At 43.1% G+C, this 27317-nt stretch overlaps 2 protein-coding genes across 3 annotated transcripts in view; one reads left to right on the forward strand and one right to left on the reverse strand.

The window, feature by feature from the left end:
- Window positions 1-7192: 7192 nt before the first annotated feature.
- On the reverse strand, window positions 7193-14669 carry LOC115201388 (mismatch repair endonuclease PMS2). The gene is made up of 10 exons (XM_029764969.1): window positions 13956-14669; window positions 13675-13814; window positions 13458-13544; window positions 13244-13346; window positions 12921-13104; window positions 10418-11955; window positions 10014-10181; window positions 9824-9924; window positions 9479-9648; window positions 7193-7638 (listed from the first exon to the last, which is right to left on the reverse strand). The coding sequence occupies exons 1-10, from the start codon at window positions 14054-14056 to the stop codon at window positions 7495-7497; spliced, it is 2736 nt and encodes a 911-aa protein (XP_029620829.1). The 5' UTR covers window positions 14057-14669; the 3' UTR covers window positions 7193-7494.
- A 718-nt stretch (window positions 14670-15387) lies between these two features.
- The window catches only part of LOC115201390 (eukaryotic translation initiation factor 2-alpha kinase 1), a 31004-nt gene continuing 19074 nt past the window's right edge, over window positions 15388-27317 (forward strand). The window contains exons 1-4 of one of the 2 annotated variants that reach the window (XM_029764970.1): window positions 15388-15742; window positions 26392-26559; window positions 26802-26938; window positions 27053-27096. In XM_029764970.1, coding sequence (XP_029620830.1) covers window positions 15589-15742; window positions 26392-26559; window positions 26802-26938; window positions 27053-27096 — 503 coding nt within the window. In that variant the 5' untranslated portion in view covers window positions 15388-15588. The remainder of the gene's footprint in view (window positions 15743-26391; window positions 26560-26801; window positions 26939-27052; window positions 27097-27317) is intronic. The other variant, XM_029764971.1, reaches the window with a different exon arrangement.

Here is a 27317-nt window from a genome sequence, read left to right on the forward strand (position 1 = left end):
CTTCAACAGACTTCTTTCTTTAAAGGGTTCCTCTCCTTCAAGCACTATTGAAGCAACGCTGCAACGTGTTATATTTTACCGTGAAGGCTGCAGCAGGAGCTAACTGGTTTGTCAGTGCCTCTTTCTACAACTATAGCATCTATACCAAACAATGACTGAATCATGAAACAATACTCCCACCTATGTAATTCTGATAATGATTTTATTATCAGAAGAATTGTGTGAAATGCATGTTAACATGGAGGACTGTTATGATTTGATAGACCATGATCATGTCTGTTTTTAATCTGGCACTAGCCAACAGGTCTTACTGTCCTATCTAGCCCAAACTCCAGGGTGATCTGGGTAGTCTATTTCCTCTTAGCCGCTGTTTGGTGATGACCACAGAGGTGGTGGAGGCCACAGTTGTCTCGGCCACTGGAGACAGGTTAAGGTCACCCTCTGGCCCTTTGCTTTCTCCCTCCATACCTCCTCCCACAGATTCCTCAAAAAGGACAGTTTTATAATTTATTTATTTGTCATGGAGTTACCATGAAGAGCTTGTGTTGGACCAGAGTTTGACATTAGCATTCATTGTGCACACCAAGGCCAGATTTCCTAGACTAAAAAGCACTTCCAAAGGGTTCTCTGGGTTTTAATCTTGGGAGATTTGACTGTCCTTTAGGGTGTGGGGGTTAGGATTCAAACTGGATCAAGGGGCCTCCTCATAATGTCTCTCAGTACCTGGCGTCTTCCTTGGCCTTAGCCAGAGCGATGCAGGGCTAGTGCAGTCTGCGTCAGCCTCTAGTCCTGCACCTCCCTTCTCAGCTCCAGGCTGTACTCTGGTGAGTCCCCTCTGGGTCCAGCTCAGTGTCTGCAGGACAGGAAGTCTTCCCTGCTCCTCCTGCTCCACTCCTCTTCAACAGGCTCGGATTAGGACACAGCAGGAGTGAGATTGGCATGAGCACACCATAGAAAAATGTTATAATTAGAAGATGCATCTGTATTAAATAGTAGTTACCCTTTAACAGTCTTATGGCCGGGGGATAAAAGCTGTTTAGGGGTCTAATAATAATAGGCTGAATCCCAAATCACCCTCGCCCCTACATTTGGCGTTCACCATATGCACAAGTGTCCCAAAGCTGAGGGAGGGAAAATTATTGAATGAATAATTTTTGGACATGGGTTTGTCTCAATTGCTAGAATTTGCCATGTGAGATTACCTATAAATGTGGCATTTGACTGAAAGCTGATTATACCAATCAGCTTTCAGTTCAGTTGGATGACTTTACAGTAGGTTCAGCCAGAGGGGAGGGCCACTGTCTCTTGTCCCCTCCCCAGGGGAAACCCTCCTGGTGTCAGCAAGAGGGCAGCTCTTCAGCTGGTGGTCTGACCATCCCTCTGATCCCTGACCTCTGCACAGCCCAGCAATGCCTCAAAGAACTCCAGGAATGTAATCTAGAATCAGGTCCACCATCATGAACTTTCACTTAACTTATTTGTTTTTAAAGCGTCTTTGAGATTCTTATTCTAATGAAAATCGCTATACAAATTAAATATATTATTATGTATTTTTAGACCCCTAAACAGCTTCTATCACCTGGCCATAAAACTGTTAAATGGGTAACAACTACTGCTCCCCACCATACCTACACTGCTGCTAAAATTACTATTGATTAAATGTATTACTACCACTACGCTGCAGTTCATTGATTATTGATTGCCATTAGTACCTATTTATCCTGCTACTGGTCACTATTACTTCTGTTTTGAAGTATATACAGTTGAAGTCAGAAGTTTACATACACTTTAGAAAAATACATTTAAACTCAGTTTTTCACAATTCCTGACATTTAATCCTAGTAAAAATTCCATGTCTTAGGTCAGTTAAGATCACCACTTTATTTTAAGAATGTGAAACGTCAGAATAATAGTAGAGAGAATTATTTCTTTCAGCTTTTATTTCTTTCATCACATTCCCAGTGGGTCAGAAGTTTACATACACTCAATTAGTATTTGGTAGCATTTCCTTTAAATTGTTTAACTTGGGTCAAACATTTCGGGTAGCCTTCCACAAGCTTCCCACAATAAGTTGGGTGAATTTTGTCCCATTCCTCCTGACAGAGCTGGTGTAACTGAGTCAGGTTTGTAGGCTCACACACGCTTTTTCAGTTCTGACCACAAATGTTCTATGGGATTGAGGTCAGGGCTTTGTGATGGCCACTCCAATACCTTGACTTTGTTGTCCTTAAGCCATTTTGCCACAACTTTGGAAGTATGCTTGGGGTCATTGTCCATTTGGAAGACCCATTTGTGACCAAGCTTTAACTTCCTGACTGATGTTTTGAGATGTTGCTTTAATATATCCACCAAATTTTCCTCCCTCATGATTTTATCTATTTTGTGAAGTGCACCAGTCCCTCCTGCAGCAAAGCACCCCCACAACATGATGCTGCCACCCCCGTGCTTCACGGTTGGGATGGTGTTCTTCGGCTTGCAAGCCTCCCCTTTTTCCTCCAAACATAATGATGGTCATTATGGCCAAACAGTTCTATTTTTGTTTCATCAGACCAGAGGACATTTTTCCAAAAAGTGCAATCTTTGTCCCCATGTGCAGTTGCAAACCGTAGTCTGGCTTTTTTATGGCGGTTTTGGAGCAGTGGCTTCTTCCTTGCTAAGCGGCCTTTCAGGTTATGTCGATATAGGACTCGTTTTACTGTGAATATAGATACTTTTGTACCTGTTTCCTCCAGCATCTTCACAAGGTCCTTTGCTGTTGTTCTGGGATTGATTTGCACTTTTCGCACCAAAGTACATTCATCTCTAGGAGACCGAACGTGTGAATTATAAGTGAAATAATCTGTCTGTAAACAATTGTTGGAAAAATTACTTGTGTCATGCACAAAGTAGATGTCCTAACCGACTTGCCAAAACTATAGTTTGTTAAAAAGAAATTTGTGGAGTGGTTGAAAAACGAGTTTTAATGACTCCAACCTAAGTGTATGTAAACTTCTGACTTCAACTGTATTTTCAGAGGGACTTGGTGTGCTTACCATCCTCAGAACGGGGGGAGTGTGTGTTCTTATCCCACTCAGATCAGGGGTGTTTGAACCTTCTAGGCAGAACGCTGGGAACTCTGCCATGTGGTCGTCCACAAGCTCCCCTTCAAATATGCACCCATTTTTTACAATAAACTTTAACCAGAATGTTCAAAGAGATCTTATTATTTCCACTCCACATTAACATGTACTCAATTAGAATGATTGCTCTATGGGAGTTGGAAGGGTTTTTTTCTCCCTTCACCTGTCCATGTTTTTTGTTGTCCTTCCACTCTCTTTTGTGAAGAGCCCGAGGCTGTAGTAGAAGCTGCCATGGCCATGCCTCAGCCCCTGGACAAAGTCCCCAGTGTACTCATTCCTCAGGGGGTACTGAGAGCCAGGCACTCTCCTCAGGAATCATGTGTGGATCCTCTGTCCATGCTGAGAGACAGAGAAGGATTTACCAGTCATTTATCAGTTTTACGTGAAGTTACACTAACCATGTTGTCTTTCTCAAAGCAAAATAATGGGTTTATTCATCTATCATGTCATGGCAGATGGGGATGATATGGTTTCACCTACCTGGACCCCATTCTCCCATATCCCTCTACTGCTGACCCAGCTGCAGCCACTTCCTCTTGCCCTCTCCATGTCTCACATTGTTCCTCCACTGGCCCTCATACAAGTTCCCAGAGGGGTACCTTTGGCAGCAGAGAGAACACATGCAAGGTGTACGACACTGATATAATTTAAGCATAAGAACACATTTGAGGGGAGCTCATTCACATGTGTAACACAGTCTAAACACAAGTTCACCAACTATCGGCCTCCTCATCCCTCTCTGTTACTGTTCACCCAGTCTCCTTCATACCAGGACGTCACTTCCTGGTTATAGTATATTGCACCCTAATAAAACAAACAAATGCTGTAAATTAAGCAACACGCCCGCATTAAAAAGACAGTGGAAGAGGTGCAGGTTTATTTGACTTGCTCAAGAATTCAACAGGATCATACCTTTCTGTGTCTTTTGCCGTGATGCCACTGTGTATATTACTGGGGTATTAGCACCATGTTCCCACACCATGGCGGATTCCACTGCACACCTCTCCCTCATAACACCTACTGTCCAGCCAGGTGTATTTCCCATGACCCATGGGCACATTTAATCACAAACTCCTCTGTCAAATGATGAGAATCAATGGTTCACAGATCACATCTGTAGTATAAGATTAACTAAGAAATGATGTATCTCCTAAAGGTGGTGGACCAAAATACATCATATTTCACTCCATCTTCCCAGGTGTACACACCATGTCCATGCATAAATCCTTCTGAAAACATACCCTTTGGAAGAAAAACAAAGCTTATTGATTTGATGCCATGTTTGCTATTTCATTTTAGGCATCATGTAATGTAATGCATCTTTCTGACTTATGTGGACAACTACAAATACCTGGGTGTCTGGTTAGACTGTAAACTCTCCTTCCAGACTCACATTAAGCATCTCCAATCCAAAATTAAATCTAGAATTGGCTTCCTATTTCACAACAAAGCATCCTTCACTCATGCTGCCAAACATACCCTCATAAAACTGACTATCCTGCCAATCCTTGATGTAATTTACAAAATAGCCTCCAACACTACTCAGCAAATTGGATGCAGTCTATCACAGAGCCATCCGTTTTGTCACCAAAGCCCCATATACTACCCACCACTGCGACCTGTATGCTCTTGTTGGCTGGCCCTCGCTTCATATTCGTCGCCAAACCCACCAAGCCAATTCCTCATTTGGGCGCCTTTCCTTCCAGTTCTCTGCTGCCAATGACTGGAACAAATTGCAAAAATGACTGGAGACATATATCCGTCACTAACCTTAAGCACCAGCTGTCAGAGTAGCTCACAGATCACTGCACCTGTACATAGCCCATCTGTAAATACCAACTACCTCATCCCCATACTGTTATTTTTTCTTCTCCTTTGCACACCAGTATCTCTACTTGCACATTCATCTTCTCCACATCTATCACTCCAGTGTTTAAATTGCTAAATTGTAATTATATCACCACTATGGCCTATTTATTGCCTTACCTCCCTTATCTTACCTCATTTGCACCCACTGTACAGACTTTTTTCTATTGTGTTATTGACTGTATGTTTGTTTATTCCATGTGTAACTCTGTGTTGTTGTTTGTGTCGCACTGCTTTGCTTTATCTTGGCCAGGTCACAGTTGTAAATGAGAACTTGTTCTCAACTGGCCTGTAGTATCTGGGATCTACATCTGTTTATATTAGTTACTATGCTGTTACTAAGCAGTAATGTATTACGGCAGTGTTATGTTACTACACCTAATAGGAAATGCACATGCGTACTATTGGGCCGGGGGCTGTAGAGCACGAGGGGTTTTGACTAAACGAAAACTAACTGTACTCCCGTCTCCTGCTTGGTCATTTCTCCACAACACAAATATTACAGCCTACCTGGTTAAATAAAAGTTAAATATATATATTTTATCTTATATCCTGAACAAAAATATAAATGCAACATGCAACAATTTCAAAGATTTTACTGAGTTACACTTCAAAGAAGGAAATCAGTCAATTGAAATAAATTAGGTCCTAATCTATGGATTTCACATGACTGTGCAGTGGCGCAACCATGGGTGGGCCTCAGAGGGCATAGGACCACCCACTTGGGAGCCAGGTCCACCCACTGGGGAGCCCAGCCAATCAGAATGAGTTTTTCCACACAAAAGGTCTTTATTACAGGCAGAAATACTCCTCTGCTCCCCCCAGACGATCCCACAGGTGAAGAAGCCAGAAGTGGATGTCCTGGGCTGGGGTGGTTACATGTGGTCTGCGATTGTGAGGCCGGTTGGATGTAGTGCCAATTTATCTAAAACGATGTCAGAGGCAGATTATTGGTAGAGAAATTAACATTCAATTCTCTGGCAACAGCTCTGTTGGACATTTGCCTTTTATTGTCCCCAGCACAAGGTGCACATGTGTAATGATCATGCTGTTTAATCCAATTTTTGATATGTCACAGCTTTCAGGTGGATGGATTATCTTGGCAAAGGAAAAATGCTCACTAACAGGGATGTAAACAATTTTGTACACAAAATCTGAGAGAAATACACTTTTTGTGCATATGGAACATTTCTGGGAATTTTTATTTCAGCTCATAAAAAATGGGACCAACACTTAACATGCTGCGTTTATATTTTTGTTCAGGATACAATGTGATATAGACACAATATGGAAATGGCATAATGAAATACCTTAAAGACATGTTCTCCCTGAAAATATGCCACACCTTCACTATGGAACTGCTCTTGATACTTTTCCTCATCATATCTGAGTGAGCAGATTGCTTTCATTGATTATGTAGTTAGCAGGCTGAGCAATGTATGCTTAATTTATTATGGGGAAAAAAACAATATGGAGGCATTGTTGCATGTTCAGAGAGAGAGGCGAATGATGAGCAATGGTTAACCTTTGGACAATAATATTTGGAAGACCAGAGACTTCTCTCAAATTGGTTGTCAGTGAATGGTGGTTGTCATTAAATCTGTGTCCTATCCCACTCTTCATCTACAACACAGGTGTCAAACTCATTCACACGGAGGGCAGAGTGATTGCATGTTTCCGCCCCTCCCTTGTACTTGGTTGATTAATTAAGGACACTAATTAGTAAGAAACTCTCCACACCTGGTTGTCTAGAGCTTAATTGGAAACAAAAACTTGCAGACACTAATGCCATGTTCACATGTTAGTCGGAACTAGGAAACTCTGACATTTCTGACTTGCTAACTGGTTGTAGATATACATGTGCCGCATTCAACAAATCAGCAAGTCGATTAGCATTTCAACACGGCATAGGCCCTCCATGGAATGAGTTTGACACCCCTGATCTACAACATGTGGTTCCAAGACAACACCAGCTTTGGAGCCAAATGCCAAAAAGTTGACTTAATGACTGTGGGTCGTTTTCAGTTTTTTTCTGTTTAACCCCTTTTGCCATTTCACTTGGTCATCCAGCCGATGCCCGAAAACATACCATGCTAAGGAGCTCAGTACGCTATCCTCAGCATGTCAAGAAAGTATTTACTGTACAAACACACAAAAAATATTGTTCTATTCAAGTTGGGTTTATGTACTGAAATTATGTCAGAGCATTTGTGTTTGGATTATTTTATTGAATGCGTACTTAAAATAATAAAATGTATAGAAATATAAAACAAATGTGAAGGCTGAACATGAACATGCAGTGTCAAATTGATGAAATGTTAGATTGTTTTGACAAAAAAACAAAATATAACAGTGCTTGGTTTTACATAATGAGTTAGTCAATGTTTTGGGGGTGAAAAGCAACCTAGTGTCTATTCAGATAAGAGCAGGCCAACACCCTTTAGAGATGTATTCAGTGCATCTGTTTGAGCTGGTTCAGCTGAGTTGAGAAACCAAACCAATGTAAACTTCAGTCTTCTGAGATGATGTTCAAGTTTGCAAGGTGTCTCATAGTGGGTCTGCCATGTGGACAGTTCCAAGGCTGCTCTATCTCCCCCATATGAACCACAAGCTTCTTCATCTCACTGGTGCTCAGAGCAGTACCGATCATCACCTTCCGCGGGAGACAGAGTACATAGCATCATTGGACCAGGGCACAAATTAAAATTGTGTCATTGGAAAACTAGCGCAAAAGTATGTTTAAAATACCAAAAAAACATTTACACTTTCAATCACTGCATAACATACATTATAACTGGTGTATTTGTACTAATAATTCTTATTTAGTGGATGGTAAGCACACCAAGTCCCTCTGAAAATACAGTTGAAGTCAGAAGTTTACATACACTTAGGTTGGAGTCATTAAAACTCGTTTTTCAACCACTCCACAAATTTCTTGTTAACAAACTATAGTTTTGGCAAGTCGGTTAGGACATCTACTTTGTGCATGACAAGTAATCTTTTCCAACAATTGTTTACAGACAGATTATTTCACTTATAATTCACTGTATCACAAATTCTAGTGGGTCAGAAGTTTACATACACTAAGTTGGCTGTGCCTTTAAACAGATTGGAAAATCCCATAAAATGATGTCATGGCTTTTGAAGCTTCTTATAGGCTAATTGACATAATTTGAGTCAATTGGAGGTGTACCTGTGGATGTATTTCAAGGCCTACCTTCAAACTTAGTGCCTCTTTGCTTGACATCATGGGAAAATCAAAAGAAATCAGCCAAGACCTCAGAAAAACAATTGTAGACCTCCACAAGTCTGGTTCATCCTTGGGAGCAATTTCCAAACGCCTGAAGGTACCACGTTCATCTGTACAAACAATAGTGCGCAAGTATAAACACCATGGGACCACGCAGCCGTCATACCGCTTAGGAAGGAGACGAGTTCTGTCTCCCAGAGATGAACGTACTTTGGTGCAAGAAGTGCAAATCAATCCCAGAACAACAGCAAAGGACCTTGTGAAGATGCTGGAGGAAACAGGTACAAAAGTATCTATATCCACAGTAAAACGAGTTCTATATCGACATAACCTGAAAGGCCGCTCAGCAAGGAAGAAGCCACTGCTCCAAAACCGCCATAAAAAAGCCAGACTACGGTTTGCAACTGCACATGGGGACAAAGATCGCACTTTTTGGAAAAATGTCCTCTGGTCTGATGGAACAAAAATTTAACTGTTTGGCCATAATGACCATTGTTGTTTGGAGGAAAAAGGGGGAGCCTTGCAAGCCGAAAAATACCATCCCAACTGTGAAGCACAGGGGTGGCAGCATCATGTTGTGGGGGTGCTTGCTGCAGGAGGGACTGGTGGATGTCACAAAATAGATGGCATCATGAGGGAGGAAAATTTGGTGGATATATTGAAGCAACATCTCAAGACAAAAGTCAGGAAGTTAAAGCTTAGTCGCAAATGGGTCTTCCAAATGGATAATGTTGTGGCAAAGTTGTGGCAAAATGGCTTAAGGACAACAAAGTCAAGGTATTGGAGTGGCCATCACAAAGCCCTGACCTCAATCCCATAGAACATTTGTGGTCAGAACTGAAAAAGCGTGTGCGAGCAAGGAGGCCTACAAACCTGACTCAGTTACACCAGCTCTGTCAGGAGGAATGGGCCAAAATTCACCCAACTTATTGTGGGAAGCTTGTGGAAGGCTACCCGAAACGTCTGACCCAAGTTAAACAATTTAAAGGCAATGCTACCAAATACTAATTGAGTGCATGTAAACTTCTGACCCACTGGGAATGTGATGAAAGAAATAAGCTGAAATAAATTATTCTCTCTACTATTATTCTGACATTTCACATTCTTAAAATAAAGTGGTGATCCTAACTGACCGAAGACAATTTTTACTAGGATTAAATGTCAGGAATTGTGAAAAACTGAGTTAAATGTATTTGGCTAAGGTGTATGTAAACATCCAACTTCAACTGTAACAGACACTTACCGACTTCCTGCAGGCCCTGGAGGCGAACATCTGCCTGACACGAGATGGCCGACACATGACCCCTGGGCTGTCACTCAACATGAAGATGAGCTCCTCGATGTCCCCCGGACCAAATGTCCAGTTCTTACTGGTTGGCAGGGATACCAGCTTCACCCGCTCCATCACCTGGGCTGGAACACAGAGAGCAATGGAACTCAGAATCAGAAAACAGATAGGAGCCATACCCATGCATACTAGTTTGAAATCTACCTTTTGGGGAATGTTATTCTAATTTCTTATGGCAAGGTATATTTTACCCCACTAAATATAGGAGTGAGTGAGCGTGTTGTTTTCAATTTTTCTTACCCTCCTCATCTATGAGGAAATCAAAGCCATTCTTTCTGAAGATCTCAAGGTTCTCCAAGAGAACGTTCTCGCTGACTGCTGTGAGGTGGAGATTCTGTGGACTGAGAACACCATAAAAACAAATACGTTTAACACAAAAGGAGTTAAGTTACCTATTTGAAAGTGGTGGTGAATGTCAGTGATTCCTTACACAATGAGTCGCTGTCCTTGCAGTGCGGTGTGTTGTTGAAGCATCTCGAAGTTGTACTTCTCGTCTGTGGCGTGCTGGTCTATCATGAAGATGTCAGAGTTGAGCTTAGTTATGATGAAGCCCAGGTTAAACTGGCCGATTATCTCCATGTCCTTAAAACTGTCTTTGCTATGGGGATTACAGATGGGAACATTTCAACGGATTTAAGTATAATAACTCGATAATAATCATGTTATGTCGACCCTGACAAAGGCAACGTGCACCTAAAAATAGGTTCAGAAATGCAATAAAAAAATACGATTAAATTGTGCCACTTTCTTTTATGGAGATAAAAGGTCAAACATAGTGGTCAGGAAAAAAAATGTGTCCTTACAATTTACCAAAAATAGCAGTTAAATTCCCACCATATCTCTTTCTTCAGCTCATCCTCAGCACTCTGATTCTCTCCAGGGCTGATTTTGGCTCTGAAGCGTCTGTAGCGCAGCCCGTCTTCAGCCTTCTCTCTACGCTGTTCCTGTAGCCTTCTCACCCTCCCAAACAGCTCCTGTACAGAGAACTGCAGTGGCACTGCCCTCTTCTGTACACAGACTGGTGCGTCCACATTAGACCCAGAGGATCCTTCCGAACCGGCTGAATGTGTGGTCTTGTACTCTGAGGAGAACTGACCATCCTCTAGTTTGGCCTTCTTGGCGTTGGGACTGAAGCTCATCTCCTCAGACGTCTCTGAAATACGTGGTTCAATCGGCCGGTCGAAGTGCTTAGCAACTGTGCGTTCCTCATTGAAGGGTTCATCGAGTGCCTCGCTTTTAATAATGGGTTCGTCATCTACTGTGATGTCTGGTGAGTTGAACTCTGACCCTGTAGTGGCATAGAGACTCTCTGGGGTGGCTGTTGGGGAGCTGTGCTCTGACAGGACGCTCTCTCTGCCAGAGTCTACGTCGCTGTCCGGCGTCCTTCCATACCTGAACCCCACCAGCACAGACCTCCCCACTGGGGAACATTTCACTGCACCTCGACTGGATTTCAAAGGAGATTGTAAACTTGGCCCGTGTGTGTTCTGACTCTTGTCAGAGCCTCCGAAGAAAGACTGCAGTTTCTTCTGGGTTGGACCAGTGTTAGCAGCTTTAGTAGTGCTCGACTTGGACCCACTGCCTGGGCTGTTGTGCATGGAAAAAGCAGCCTTCAATCCAGCCAAGTTGAGAGAAGACTGGGGGCTTGGTATAACAGATTCTGAATCATCTCCAGCTTCAGGAGCCGTCTCAGATGATGGAACCTGGCATCCTTCCATATCAGATGGAGGCTCTGCTGGTCTGTAGGAACCTTGTAAAGTGTGTTTACTGGTGGTGGAGAAGGACATGTGGTTGAGGCTAATCTTGTTGACTCCAGTCTCGTACATGGCGATGAGAGAGCTCTTCAGGATGGCTAGCAGGAGCTTCTCCTCCTGGAGGAAGATCTGACGCTTGTCTGGAGTGACATTCACATCCACACACTCTGAGGCAACAGTGATGTTCAATGCAACAAATGGATACTGATGTCTGTTAAACGTGTGATACACTTCATTCACAACCTTGGAGACCTTAGAAGGATCACACGGCCGGTTGTTGATGTAAAAGAACTGTCTGTCTGTGGCACTTCTCCCGACACCATGATCCCCTCGCGACACAAAACCGGAGATTGTGAAGAGGTCTTTGGGTAGGTCTGCATTACTCAGTCCATAATCCTCCTTGATGTTGTCTGTTGGGGAGAGCTGCTGGAATAGAAGCAGACTCTGCAACTGTTTGGGGCCAAATATGGCTCCAATGTTGTCCCTCATGCTCTGTCTGCCGCTGGTGCAGAGGACCGGGGTGCGTTTGCCCTGTCCCGTCTGGTTGGTGCAGGTGATACGAACCCCTGTAGAGACGATGCAGTAGGACTGGAGCACGTGAATCATCTTGGTGTATTCCTGCACACATACAAAGTGAGAGCACAATACTTTATGCATTCCCTAAACCAGTTCTGAAGAAAATACAAACAGTACAATACAACCAGTCAAAGTAGTGTGTTGACATTCCTTTTAAAGGAGTGCTGTTATTTTAGTCAATTGTGTTGTTGTGGTTGAGTAATGTACTGTCCAACCACAGCATGACACACCACTCAGTGTAGATCCAAAAGAATATGACTGACTAGTGACTAATAACCTCCAGTATTTATGCTGCAGTAGTTAATGTGTTGGGGGGCTAGGGTCAGTCTGTTATATCTGGAGTATTTCTCCTGTCTTATCCGGGGTCCTGTGTGAATTTAATCTCTCTAATTCTCTCTCTCGGAGGACCTCTCTAATTCTCTCTCGGAGGAGGAGGACCTGAGCCCTAGGACCATGCCTCACGACTATCTGGCCTGATGACTCCTTGCTGTCCCCAGTCCACCTGGCCGTGCTGCTGCTCCAGTTTCAACTGTTCTGCCTGCGGCTATGGAACCCTGACCTGTTCACCGGACGTGCTACCTGTCCCAGACCTGCTGTTTTCAACTCTCTAGAGACAGCAGGAGCGGTAGAGATACTCTCAATGATCGGTTATGAAAAGCCAACTGACATTTACTCCTGAGGTGCTGACTTGTTGCACCCTCGACAACCACTGTGATTATTATTATTTGACCCTGCTGGTCATCTATGAACATTTGAACATCTTGGCCATGTTCTGTTATAATCTCCACCCGGCACAGCCAGAAGAAGACTGGCCACCCCTCATAGCCTGGTTCCTCTCTTTGTTTCTTCCTAGGTTCTGGCCTTTCTAGGGAGTTTTTCCTAGCCACCGTGCTTCTACACCTGCATTGCTTGCTGTTTGGGGTTTTAGGCTGGGTTTCTGTACAGCACTTTGTGACATCAGCTGATGTAAGGGCTCTATAAATAAATTTGATTTGATAATAACTGACCTTTTTGATGTTGCGTTGGAACTCCTTGTGTCGGACGGGCAGGGTGTAGAAGAGCTGCGAAAGGCTGACCGTGGTGCCCTGCTGCCTGGGGTGGGGCAACCGTTGGGTCAGGTGACCGTTGTGGTCAAACACCAGCTTGGTGCCCACCTGGGCAGCCTCATGACAGGTCACAACACTGAGGTCACTGGGGAGAGAAGAGAGGAGCTCAGCTGATAATACTGCAGAGGAGAGTAGGGAACTTGCATCTGACTCTTAGAAAAAGTACAACTACGTTATACTCTCCATCCATCCAGGAGATATAGAGAGATAGAACACAGCTTTACCTGAGGGCACAAAGAGAGCTGAGGGCTTCCCCTCGGAAGCCAAATGTTTCCACGTGGATAAGGTCAGAGAAATCCTTCAGCTTCGATGTGTGGTGCTTCAAGGCTGTGGGCAGGAGGATAAAATAAAGGGCCTGAGTACAGTGTCCTATAAATACAGTATACTACAGTATGCAATATACAAACATACAATTGGCAGATAAATGGTGTTACTCACTTAGTCCTTCAAAATTAGCCTCTTCCACTCCTTTGCCGTTGTCAGACACTTCCACAAGCTCTGTTCCACTGTCCTTCAATTTAATGTCTACAGATATGAGGTGGAAACAACTCTCCATATTTTGGATTTGTGCAACATCAACAACAACGCATTTCCAAAACAGAAACCATACTACATCCACAGTCGATTTACAGTACAGTATTTGCAAAGCACTTACCAACATTGGTGGCCCCTGCATCAATACTGTTTTCAACCAGTTCCTTGACAGCTGTAGCCAGGGTCAACACAACTTGTCCAGAGCAGATCTGATGCACAGAGTGCCTGTCAATGGCCTTGATGGTTCCAGCTGGTTCAGAGCTGTTATGAAATATAATCATCATGACACAAATGGCTTTGGTACATGTATGCAGGTGTTTTCATTCTACACAATTATGGTTCCTTGCAGTTGAGTGTAACATCAATGAACAAGGAAACATGTAGATGGGGTACTCCTCTCACCTTGCATCCGTCATCTCGACTGTTTGAAGAAAACTCTGTCGGTCTGTATAAGGACTATATTCTGTTTGTTGATTCTGTTTTCTCTGGTAGCACCATTTCATCAAATCAAATTCCGGATACAACTAGATGGCTAGCGTCTGACAAACCAGCTAGCTAGCTGTCATACATGTTGTCAGTAAGTAAGAAAACTAACGTTAAGTTCACAGAATTCAGTTGTCGCAACAACAACAAAAATCAGTAAACCGCGATTTAGATTGAAGTGGCTGCAATGAAAACAAAGGTAGTCCTCTTCCTCCTCATGTTGACGTCCATCTATCCGCGCGCTTGTTTTTGATTAATCACGATTGATTCTGCGCAGAGAACACGAGCAGAGCGCTTGCTCTTCCTCGTCTTCTTCTTCTTCGTCGTGGTTGGTTAAGCGGATCGCATCCAACTTTAATGTGCATACATTGCCAACTACTGTACTGGAGTGTGAGGCCAGTCACGGCCTGCCTACCGTACATTAAATTCTTTCCATTAGTCCTGTTCCTGTAAGACTAGTGAAATAGAGCACTAGACACCACTTTCCTTTCCTCCCCCCACTACACCACCCTCCCTAGACCGCTGCGCCACTCGGGAGGCCCCGCAAATAGATTTTGACAAACAATTAGTCCCCCCAAAAATGCGGCCCTCCGTTGAATTTCAAAATCCCGATGTGGCCCTCGAGCCATAAAGTTTGCCCACCCCTGCGCTAGTGCCTACATTATATTCAACCCTCTTAGACAGTTTGTGTGCCTGTGTTATGACGTTCTCTTATTGTTAGTTGTTGGTGCGCAATGCGCATGAACAGTTATCTAGGGTTCGCGGGGTCCAAGCAGGGTCATGGCTAGAAAGAATTTACGTTTTGTCAAATCAACGTAAAAAGTTGTTTGACAAAAACAGTATCCCGTCTTGCCAAGACCATCCAGCAGGTCAATCCCCCTGATGTCTGCCGGTCAATAGAACCATTCAATTATTTTTTGCATAAAGGTAAACCAAAGCCATAGAATATAGACTAAATATATGACTCTGGGGTGAACTATTGAACAAGTCAGTACTTGTAGTTTTCGTTTGAGCCCATCTCTAAAATGTGTATTTTTTCTGATTAATAAAAAAAACATGTTGTATGTCACCAATAAAGATTTGTAACATTTCATCATCATCCTTGCCAGGATCAGGGACGAAATGAGATGCTGCAGGGAATGTCTGACTTGTAGCGCAAAATAATAAAACGAACAAGACCGCAGTAATGGATTACATGAATGGATAGGGTTACGGTTTAAAAGTGATACAATCTCATCAATATATAATGATACAAATGAAGTCAGACTTGATTCATAATTTCCCCTCACAGTGGACGTGAAATTATTAAACTGAACGTAATGTTCAGCTCATGCTGTTTTAAGACAGCCCCCACTCTCTCTTTCCTGTGTGTTGTTCGAAATGGATGACACTTGACCGTATGGGACTCCTCTGGCGAGCTTTTGGAAATATTATTTTGTAATAACGTCTACCTACAGTAGTTACCGTTCATGCGAAATATTAAAGCCTAAGTATTCTTACAGTTGTACATGGATTTATGCCACAGTTAAATGGTTAAGTCGCCGACGTCAATATGTTTAGCTCTCTGAACGGACACAGAAAGGAAAGTTCGAGTAGCAGCAGCATGATCAACCCCTTGATTCGCCGAAATCTAACCACCACAACGACCAGACATGAGCGGAGTGTGTTTAATTTGACCACCAGTGAAGATGAGGTTGAATTTGACAGTAAGTTGATAGACACCTGAAATTGATTCTCCAAATATGGCTGTGCTAACTAGCCTCAATCTAACTAGCTAGGCAGAATTGAGAGAACGTATGTATGGTACTGTGGGCGGAGTCATCCTGCTGTCAGTAAACCTACCCACGGAATGTACCTGCAATAGGGTCCAGTTGCGACGCCATCTCTCAGAGCAGGCACCCCTCAGGGTCTCTATGCTGCCATCTACTGAAATGTCATCTTTCAATGCATTGCAACTCACAGAGCAGGCACCCCTCAGGGTCTCTATGCTGCCATCTACTGAAATGTCATCTTTCAATGCATTGCAACTCACAGAGCAGGCACCCCTCAGGGTCTCTATGCTGCCATCTACTGAAATGTCATCTTTCAATGCATTGCATCTCTCAGAAAAAGTGGGATATGAAAGGAGTGGGCGTTTCGAAAGGAACCATATAAGAAGAACCGCCATGACTTGATATTTCTATTATTATTATTTCAAATATTTAATAAAATACATTGTAAAATGAATGCTTTTTAAAATAAGGTAGCTAACGTTAACTAGCATTTACGAAAAACTTAAAGTTACATACATGGCTACGGGTAGATACAGTTCAAAGCTCAGTGAGTGAATAGACATTTTGTTTTGCCACAACTGAAATACCTTACTGTCATCTCTGCAGACCATGACTAAAGTCCGATAACACAGAGGACATCTTGAGTGGCACTTTTTTAAAAACCCACTTCTCCTGATATGGTTCCTTTTGAAACGTCCACTCCTTTGGAAACCCCCACTTTTCCTGAGATGCACTGCGTTGAGAGATTACATATCAGTAGGTGGTAGCAGAGAGACCCTGAGGGATGACTGCTCTGAGAGACGATATCGGAGCTGGACCCCTTTCCCAAAAGCTAATGCCGCGTTCAAAACAACTGGGAAATGTCCGACTTCAGTGCGTTCAAAACACCTGGAAAACCAGGGGAAAAAATGAGCTCCAACTGGGAAAAATCGATTTCAACGGTCATCCAACTCGGGCCTCTTTTTAGAGAACCGACTTTCCGACCTGAAGATCCCTGACGTCATAATCTTACTTCGTTTTATTCAGAGTTCCCAGTTGTTTTGAACGCGGCATGAATTCGTCGTTAACACCTTCGTAAGAACATCGTTACATCTCCGAGCTGTTTCCCAAAACCAATGCACTTGAAAATGCTTGTAGTCTTACGCCTGCCCCAGACCACTTGTAGAACAGCTAAGGGCATCGTTAGATGCTTTTTTGCACACCTGCATCACTTTATACACAGAAGAGATCCCCTAAACATGGTTTATCCGTCTTTCTGTGTCCACTGAACAAAGGGTGCGTTCGTAAATTGCTTCCAGTGTGTCAGAATGCGCTCTTGACAACTTTTGTCTCCAAAATATTGGCGGCTTCGTGGGCGTAGGTGTGAAACTATTCAAGTAAGTTAGTAAATACGTTTTGAAAATGTTAAACTATGTATTAGCTAGCAGTCTAGCTAGCTACAGCAGGCCACTGTGTGTAGGCTAATGAGCTGCTTGTTAGCTAGCTAGCCGATTTTACATACTATAGCTAGCAAAGTGAAATATAATCAGCTAGTTAACTTCATATTAGCTTGTTATCTTGATGTAGGCCTATTTTTTTTCATTCTAAATTTAAAAACTCATGTTCCAAATACATTTGTAGATAACAGCAATGGAAGAGGGTGAATGTATTTCCTGCTCCAGCTGTCAGAAAAGGGAGTAGGTGTACTAGTTAGATAGGGCAGGTTGTAGGATGACATGAAAGACCATGAATTGTTGCTAGCGAGACTCAGTAACACTGGTCTCAGTGAAGGGGCAGTAAATTGGCTTAGGAACTATCTTTCTGACAGAATGCGTATAACTGACAATCCCAAGTCTAGCTTTCTTGAGGTGTGCCCCAGGGCTCCATTTTAGCTCCTGTGTTCTCAATTTTTATTAATGATTTGGGAAATGGGATGCAACTAGCAAAATGACATCTATATGCAGATGATACAGTCATATATTCATGTGCTCCTTCTCTGGTTCAGGCTGTTGAAGAGCCCCAGACTGCTTTTCAGTCACTGCAGGCCTCCCTTTATGGTCTCAAACTGGTCTTGAATGTACAAAAAATGAAATTCATGACCTTTACCAGAGCTCGCACTCAGCCAGAGAAGGTTAGCATTGTCACATCTGGTGGCTTATCCATTGAAAAAGTGTCCTCCTACAAATACCTTGGTATATGGTTGGATGACAAGTTTTCCTTCAAAGTTCATGTGGATAATCTTGTGAGGAAGCTTAAATTGAAATTGGGTTTTAATTTTTGTAATTAGGATTGCTTCCCACTTATGGCTCGAAAGACGCTTGTTCAGGCCACTTTTCTTGCTGTAATTGATTATGGTGACTTGTTGTATATGCATGCAACCTCCTCCGTCTTACAGAGACTGGACTCTGTTTATCATGCATCCGTGTGCTTTATTACAAATGCCAAGTCACTCACCCATCATTGCACCTTGTACCAAATGGTAGGTTGAACCTCACTTTATATGCGCAGAAAGATACATTTGTGTGTTCATCTACAAAGCCCTTTTGGGTAAACTCCCTCTTTACCTCCTGTAGTCTGGTCTCCTTCACCACCAGCAGTTACCATACCTGGTCTGCTAGCTGGTTGCTACTTAAAGTCCCCAGGACATTCACAGTATTAGGCAAGACTGCCTTCTCTTCTTGTGCACCAGAGGCATGGAATAGTCTACAATCAAATCAAAAATAAAATCTAACTTTATTTGTCACGTGGGCCGAATACAACAAGTGTAGACCTTACCGTGAAATGCTTACTTAACCAACAGTGCATTTCAAGAAGAGTTAAGAAAATATTTACCAAATAAACTAATGTAAAAAGTAACACAATAACATAACAATAACGAGGCTATATACAGGGGGTACCGGTACCGAGTCAGTGTGCAGGGGTACAGGTTAGAAGTAATTTGTACACGTAGGTAGGGGTGAAGTAACAATGCATAGATAATAACAGCGAGTAGCAGCAGTGTACAAAACAAATGGAGGGGTGGTGGCCATTTGATTAATTGTTCAGCAGTCTTATGGCTTGGGGGTAGAAGCTGTTAAGGAGCCTTTTGGTCCTAGACTTGGCGCTCCGGTACCGCTTACTGTGCGGTAGCAGAGAAAACGTTCTATGACTTGGGTGACTGAAGTCTCTGACAATTTTATGGGCTTTCCTCTGACACCGCCTATTATATAGGTCCTGGATTGCAGGAGGCTTGCCCCCACTGATGTACTAGGCCGTACGCACTACTCTCTGTAGCGCCTTACGGTCAGATGCCGAACAGTTGCCATACCAGGCGGTTATGCAACTGGTCAGGATGCTCTCGATGGTGCAGCTGTATAGCTTTTTGAGGATCTGGGGACCCATGCCAAATCTTTTCAGTCTCCTGAGTGGGAAAAGGTTTTGTCGTGCCCTCTTCATGACTGTCTTGGTGTGTTTGGACCATGATAGATCGTTGGTGATGTGGACACCAAGGAACTTGAAACTCTCAACCCGCTCCACTACAGCCCCATTGATGTTAATGGGGGGGCATGTTCGGCCCTCCTTTTCCTGTAGTCCACGATCAGCTCCTTTTGTCTTGCTCACATTGAGGGAGAGGTTGTTGTCCTGACACCACATTGCCAGTTCTCTTACCTCCCTATAGGCTGTCTCATCGTTGTCGGTGATCAGGCCTACCTACCACAGTTGTGTCGTCAGCAGATTTAATGATGGTGTTGAAATCGTGTGTCGCCACTCAGTTGTGGGTGAACAGGGAGTACAGGAGGGGACTAAGTACACACTCCTGAGGGGCCCCAGTGTTAAGGATCAGCGTGGCAGACGTGTTGTTGCCTACCCTTACCACCTGGGGGTGGCCCATCAGGAAGTCCAGGATCCAGTTGCAGAGGGAGGTGTTTAGTCCCAGGGTCCTTAGCTTAGTGATGACCTTTGTGGGCACTATGGTGTTGAACGCTGAGCTGTAGTCAATGAACAGCATTCTCACATAGGTGTTCCTTTTGTCCAAGTGGGAAAGGGCAATGTGGAGTGTGATTGAGATTGCGTCATCTGTGGATCTGTTGGGGCGGTATGTGAATTGGAGTGGGTCTAGGGTATCCGGGAGGATTCTGTTGATGTGAGCCATGATCAGCTTTTCAAAGCACTTCATGGCTACCGACGTGAGTACTACGGGGCGGTAATCATTTAGGCAGGTTACCTTCGCTTCCTTGGCCACAGGTACTATGGTGGTCTGTTTGAAACATGTAGGTATTACAAACTCAGTCAGGGAGATTTTGAAAATGTCAGTGAAGACACTTGCCAGTTGATTCGCACATGCTTTGAGTACACATCCTGGTAATCCATCTGGCCCCGCGGCTTTGTGAATGTTGACCCGTTTAAAGGTCTTGCTCACATCGGCTACCGAGAGCATTATCACACAGTCATCCAGAACAGCTGGTGCTCTCGTGCATGCTTCAGTGTTGCTTGCCTTGAAGCGTGCATAAAAGGCATTTAGGTCGTCTGGTAGGCTCACGTCACTGGGCAACTCGCTTCTGGGTTTCCCTTTGTTGTCCGTAATAGTTTTCAAGCCCTGCCACATCTGACGAGTGTCAGAGCCGGTGTAGTAGGATTCAATCTTAATCCTGTATTGTCGATTAGCTTGTTTGATGGGTCGTCGGAGGGCATAGTGGGATTTCTCATAGGCGTCCGGATTAGTGTCCCGCTTATTGAAAGCGGCAGCTCTAGCCTTTAGCTGGATTTGGATGTTGCCTGTAATCCATGGCTTCTGGTTGGGATATGACTGATGTGGTATACTCTTCAATGCCATTGGATGAATCCCGGAACATATTCCAGTCTGTGCTAGCAAAACAGTCCTGCAGCATAGCATCCGCGTCATCTGACCACTTCCGTATTGAGCGAGTCACTGTGCTTCCTGCTTTAGTTTTTGCTTGTAAGCTGGAATCATTAGGATAGAATTATGGTCAGATTTGCCAAATGGAGGGCGGGGGAGAGCTTTGTATGCATCTCTGTGTGTGGAGTAAAGCTGGTCTGGAGTTTTTTTTTTTTATTATTTTTTTTTTTTGGTTGCATGTGACATGCTGGTAGAAATTTGGTAAAATTGATTTTAGTTTGCCTGCATTATAGTCCCCAGCCACTGGGAGCACCGCTTCTGGGTGAGCATTTTCTTGTTTGCTTACGGCCTTACACAGCTCGTTGAGTGCGGTCTTAGTGCCAGCAACAGTCTGTGGTGGTAAATAGACGACTCCAAATAATATAAATGAGAACTCTCTTGGTAGATAGTGTGGTCTACAGCTTATAAGGTACTCTACCTCAAGCGAGCAATACCTTGAGACTTCTTTAATATTAGACATCGCGCACCAGCTGTTATTGACAAAAAGACACACACCCCTCGTCTTACCAGACGTAGCGTTTCTGTTCTGCCGGTGCATTGAAAATCCCTCCAGCTCTATATTATCAGTGTCGTCATTCAGCCACGACTCGGTGAAACATAAGATATTACAGTTCTTAATGTCCTGTTGGTAGGATATTGGTAAGTCATCAATTTTATTTTCCAATGATTGCATGTTAGGAAGTAGAATTGATGGCAGTGGGAGTTTACTCGCTCGCCTACGGATTCTCAAGAGGCAGCCCGATTTGCGTCCTCTTTTCCTCTGTGTTTTCTACACGCAAATGACGGGGATTTGGGCCTGTTCCTGGGAGAGCAGTTTATCTTTCTCGTTGGACTCGTTAAAGAAAAAAGCTTCTTCCAGTTCGTGGTGAGTCATCCCAGTTCTGATGTCCAGAAGTTATTTTCAGTCATAAGAGATGGTAGCAGCAATATTATGTACAAAGTAAGTAAAAAAATAAGTTACGAACAAAATAGCACAATTGGTTACTGGCATGTAAAAAGTCAGCCATTATCTTCGGCGCCATCATCTAGATATGTTAGTGCCACTGAATTAATTGAAAATATTGATGGGAGACTGTTATGGAGGAGTGTAAATGCTTTTTTAAGGCTGGATCATGTTGTATGTTTTAATTCTGTGATATTGATTGTTGCTGCCGCCTTGGTCAGGTCTCCCTTGAAAAAGAGAGACTGCGTCTCAATGGGCTTTTCCTGGTTAAATAAAGGTTCAATTAAAAAAATAACTTGCCTACTTAAATAAAGGTAAAAAAATATATATATTTTTACAGCTGAAGTCGGAAGTTTACATATACCTAGGTTGGAGTCATTAAAACTTGTTTTTCAAACACTCCACAAATTTCTTGTTAACACTATAGTTTTGGCAAGTTGGTTAGGACATCTACTTTGTGCATGACAAAGGAAATTTTCCCAAAAATTTTTAGACAGATTATTTGATTTATAATTCACTGTATCACAATTCCAGTGGGTCAGAAGTTTACATACACTAAGTTGACTGTGCCTTTAAACAGCTTGGACAATTCCGGAAAATGATGTCATGGCTTTAGAAGGTTCTGATAGGCTAATTGACATAATTTGAGTCAATTGGAGGTGTACCTGTGGATGTATTTCAAGGCCTACCTTCAAACTTAGTGCCTCTTTGCTTGACATCATGGGAAACCGATTATTGGAGGACCAAAAAAGCTGATACCGATTAATGGGCTAATTTGTTTTACTTTTTCTTTCTTTATTTTTAAAAATGTTTTATATTTATTTATTTGTAATAATGACAATTACAACAATACTGAATGAACACTTATTTTAACTTAATACATCAATAAAATCAATTTAGTCTCATAAATAATGAAACATGTTCAATTTGGTTTAAATAATGCAAAAACAAAGTGTTGGAGAAGAAAGTAAAAGTGCAATATGTGCCATGTAAGAAAGCTAACGTTTAAGTTCCTTGCTCAGAACATATGAAAGCAGGTGGTTCCTTTTAACATGAGTCTTCAATATTCCCAGGTAAGAAGTTTTAGGTTGTAGTTATTATAGGAATTATAGGACTATTTCTCTCTATACGATTTGTATTTCATATACCTTTGACTATTGGATGTTCTTATAGGCACTTTAGTATTGCCAGTGTAACAGTATAGCTTCCGTCCCTCTCCTCGCTCCTACCTGGGCTCGAACCAGGAACACATCGACAACAGCCACCCTCGAAGCAGCGTTACCCATGCAGAGCAAGGGGAACAACTACTCCAAGTCTCAGAGCGAGTGATGTTTGAAACGCTATTAGCGCGCACCCCGCTAACTAGCTAGCCATTTCACATCGGTTACACCAGCCTGATTTCGGGAGTTGATAGGCTTGAATTCATAAACAGCGTAATGCTTGAAGCATTGCGAAGAGCTGCTGGCAAAACGCACAAAAGTGCTGTTTGAATGAATGCTTACGAGCCTGGTGGTGCCTACCACCGCTCTGTCAGACTGCTCTATCAAATCATAGACTTAATTATAATATAATAAACACACAGAAATACGAGCCTTAGGTCATTAATATGGTCGAATCCGGAAACTATCATCTCGAAAACAAGTTTCTTTCAGTGAAATACGGAACCGTTCCGTATTTTATCTAACGGGTGGCATCCCTAAGTCTAAATATTCCTGTTACATTGCACAACCTTCAATGTTATGTCATAATTACGTAAAATTCGGGCAAATTAGTTCGCAACGAGCCAGGCGGACCAAACTGTTGCATATACCCTGACTCTGCGTGCAATGAACGCAAGAGAAGTGACACAATTTCACCTGGTTAATATTGCCTGCTAACCTGGATTTCTTTTAGCTAAATATGCAGGTTTAAAAATATATACTTGTGTATTGATTTTAAGAAAGACATTGATGTTTATGGTTAGGTACACGTTGGAGCAACGACAGTCCTTTTTCGCGAATGCGCACCGCATCGATTATATGCAACGCAGGACAGGCTAGATAAACTTGCAATATCATCAACCATGTGTAGTTAACTAGTGATTATGATTGATTGTATGATTGATTGATTGAATGTTTTTTAGTAGGTAAGTTTAATGCTAGCTAGCAACTTACCTTGGCTTCTTACTGCATTCGCGTAACAGGCAGGCTCCTCGTGGAGTGCAATGTAAAGCAGGTGGTTAGAGCGTTGGACTAGTTAACCGTAAGGTTGCAAGATTGAATCCCCGAGCTGACAAGGTAAAAATCTGTCGTTCTGCCCCTGAACAAGGCAGTTAACCCACCGTTCCTAGGCCGTCATTCAAAATAAGAATGTGTTCTTAACTGACTTGTCCAGTTAAATAAAGGTGTTTTTTAAAAAAAAATACAGATTACCGATTGTTATGAAAACTTGAAATCGGCCCTAATTAATCGGCCATTCCGATTAATCGGTCGACCTCTAGAACGTACTTTGGTGCGAAAAGTGAAAATCAATCCCAGAACAACAACAAAGGACCTTGTGAAGATGCTGGAGGAAACGGGTACAAAAGTATCTATATCCACAGTAAAACGAGTCCTATGTCGACACAAACTGAAAGACCGCTCAGCAAGGAAGAAGCCACTGCTCCAAGACCGCCATAAAAAAGCCAGACTACGGTTTGCAACTGCACATGGGGACAAAGATCATACTTTTTGGAGAAATGTTCTCTGGTCTGATGAAACAAAAATAGAACTGTTTGGCCATAATGACCATCTTTACGTTAGGAGGAAAAAGGGGGAGGCTTGCAAGCCGAAGAACACAATCCCAACCGTGAGGCACGGGGGTGGCAGCATCATGTTGTGGGGGTGCTTTGATGCAGGAGGGACTGGTGCACTTCACAAAATAGATGGCATCATGAGGGAGGAAAATGATGTGGATATATTGAAGCAACATCTCAAGACATCAGTCAGGAAGTTAAAGCTGGGACGCAAATGGGTCTTCCAAATGGACAATGACCCCAAGCATACTTCCAAAGGTGTGGCAAAATGGCTTAAGGACAACAAAGTCAAGGCAGGTCCTCACCAGACATCACCGGCAACAACGTCACCTATGGGCACAAACCCACCATCGCTGGACCAGACAGGACTGGCAAAACGTGTTATTTTTTGTCTCACCAGGGGTGATGGTCAGATTCGCGTTTATCATCAAAGGAATGAGCGTTACACCGAGGCCTGTATATTGGAGCGGGATCGATTTGGAGGTGGAGGTTCCCTCATGGTCTGGGGCGGTGTGTCACAGCATCATCAGACTGAGCTTGTTGTCATTGCCTGCAATCTCAACACTGTGCGTTACAGGGAAGACATCCTCCTCACTCATGTGGTACCCTTCCTGCAGGCTGATCCTGACATGACCCTCCAGCATGACAATGCCACCAGCCATACTGCTCATTCTGTGCGTGATTTCCTGCAAGACAGGAATGTCAGTGTTCTGCCATGGCCAGCAAAGAGCCCGGCTCTCAATCCCATTGAGCACATCCGGGACCTGTTGGATCGGAGGGTGAGGGCTAGGGCCATTCCCCCCAGAAATGTCCGGGAACTTGCAGGTGCCTTGGTGGAAGAGTGGGGTAACATCTCACAGCAAGAACTGGCAAATCTGGTGCAGTCCATGAGGAGGAGATTCACTGCAGTACTTAATGCAGCTGGTGGTCACACCAGATACTGACTGTTACTTTTGATTTTGACCCCCCCCCCTTTGTTCAGGGACACATTATTCAATTTCTGTTAGTCACATGTCTGTGGGACTTGTTCAGTTTACGTCTCAGGCATTCATACAGTAACCAATGGGGGGTGTTCATGAAGGAACCAATGGGGTGCTTGAAGGTGGGCGTTCCTGCAGATGCATGAACGCCCCCCGAATTGCACACTATTGTCAGAATAAGTCGTCTCAATATTTGCAGCCATAGGTGGTAATATCTTTCATAGGATCAAAAGAAAGAGAGCGCTGCTCTTGGATCAGCTTTCTCCATTCAAATCTTACTTCAATATTAGAATAATTTCACAATACTAACCACAGATCAGCTCCTACAGTATCGAAACCTGCTCCAATGACGCACTTAGCTACCGTTCTCTCTGCGTGGTGTTTTGGTAATGGAATGTTACATCTTCGGCCATTGTAGAAAAGATGCATAGTTGAAACACTCGTAAGCCTAAAAGTTCCATCGCTATCGGGAAACCGGGCCATGGCCAGTTTTGGACGTTCAGACAAATGATTTGTATAAACCCAGGTTGACTGATTTAGAGGGCGCTGTATTCAAAAATATTATGTGAGCTAAACCAATTTTATATATTTGGAAGTGACTTTATGCAGCAGGTTAGGAGACTTGGGTTAGGGTTAGCTAAAATGCTCTCCTAACTTGCTACGAAAAGTAACTTCCGGTCATACTCTATTTAGTCACAACCAATTTTGAGGGCTGCTTTTGCGCCACACCCCCATCATCAGTACCATGGGGCAGATAAAATATATATACTGTGGCTACATCCTTCCCCCTTACATTTTTACAAATAACTAATTTCGCTATAAAGGGGTATTAAAGTGTTTTTGTTACATTATGTTGGGCATCATCTCCTAGCTACAAGGAAGTTTTGGAGGGGACAGTTTACCGTTGAAACAACTTTGGATAAAAGCAATCTATTACATAATCTATAATCTTGTTACAAACACTTACCACGCTCTCCTCTGTACTGTTTCTCATTCTCTATGTAAACACAGCGTCAGACTCTGATAACAACTGTGAGGTTCTGATGGCAGGCAAACAGTACCCGTCCATCCAGGAGTTTGCCTCAGCCATCCCCAACCACCTGCTGCTGGGCTCCCTGCTGGAACACCTGTGCTTTGTCTATGAGAGCGACCCGACCCGCTCACATATGCTGTTCAAAGGTAAAGAGGATCGACTAAACTCTATCTCTATCAGTAAAACATGAACATTCTCTGGTTGTTGTAGAGGTTAGAATATGATTATTTTCAACTAAGTAACTCGGTAAACTCTGTTTTTGTCTGTGTTTTTGCAACACTTTTGCATCGCTGACTTCAGGAAAGATAATTTTTTTGTGTAAAAAGTCTAAAAAATAACTTAACAACAACACAGTGAATGACTTCCTTGCCTTTGCTGTCCTCTCCAGCCATTGGTCAGCATTTAGCAGCGAAGAACCTCCTCTCCCCATTGGCCATCAGTGAGGAGTTCAGCACGGTCAGACTTCAATACAACAGAGCCTTCACTGAACTACTGCATGCTGTCAGCCCCTCCTTCTTTCCACAGGTAACACTTGATGTGTCCATCTAGTGATAATGTAATGCGGGACATGCCTGGTCAGATTTCTTGTTTATCATTGATGTTCACTCACTGACCAGTTTTTTTTCGCTGCTATTTCAGGGTCAAATGTTATTGAATACAGACACCCAGAGCCTTATGTTAAGGTAAGCTTAGTAACTTTGTTGAGGGCACAGGAGGCTGCTAAGGGGAGGACAGCTCATAATAATGGCTGGAACGGAGCGGAATGAATGGCATCAAACGCATGGAAATCATGTGTTGGGTGTTCAGTACCAGTCGAAAGTTTAGACGCAACTACTCATTCAAGGGTTTTTCTTTATTTTTACTATTTTCTACAATGTAGAATAATAGTGAAGACATCAAAACT

The sequence above is a fragment of the Salmo trutta genome, chromosome 10, assembly GCF_901001165.1.
Source record: "Salmo trutta chromosome 10, fSalTru1.1, whole genome shotgun sequence".
NCBI lineage: Eukaryota > Metazoa > Chordata > Actinopteri > Salmoniformes > Salmonidae > Salmo > Salmo trutta.

What these genes read in the sequence shown, in the direction of transcription:
- LOC115201388 (XM_029764969.1), bottom strand. Translation starts at nt 14,056, where the DNA reads ATGAAATGGTGCTACCAGAGAAAACAGAATCAACAAACAGAATATAGT. An exon ending in TCCAACGCAACATCAAAAAG is followed by an intron (nt 11,956 to 12,920) that starts GTCAGTTATTAT and finishes GTATGTGTGCAG; the next exon opens with GAATACACCAAGATGATTCA. An exon ending in CCAGGGCCTGCAGGAAGTCG is followed by an intron (nt 7,639 to 9,478) that starts GTAAGTGTCTGT and finishes CTCCCGCGGAAG; the next exon opens with GTGATGATCGGTACTGCTCT.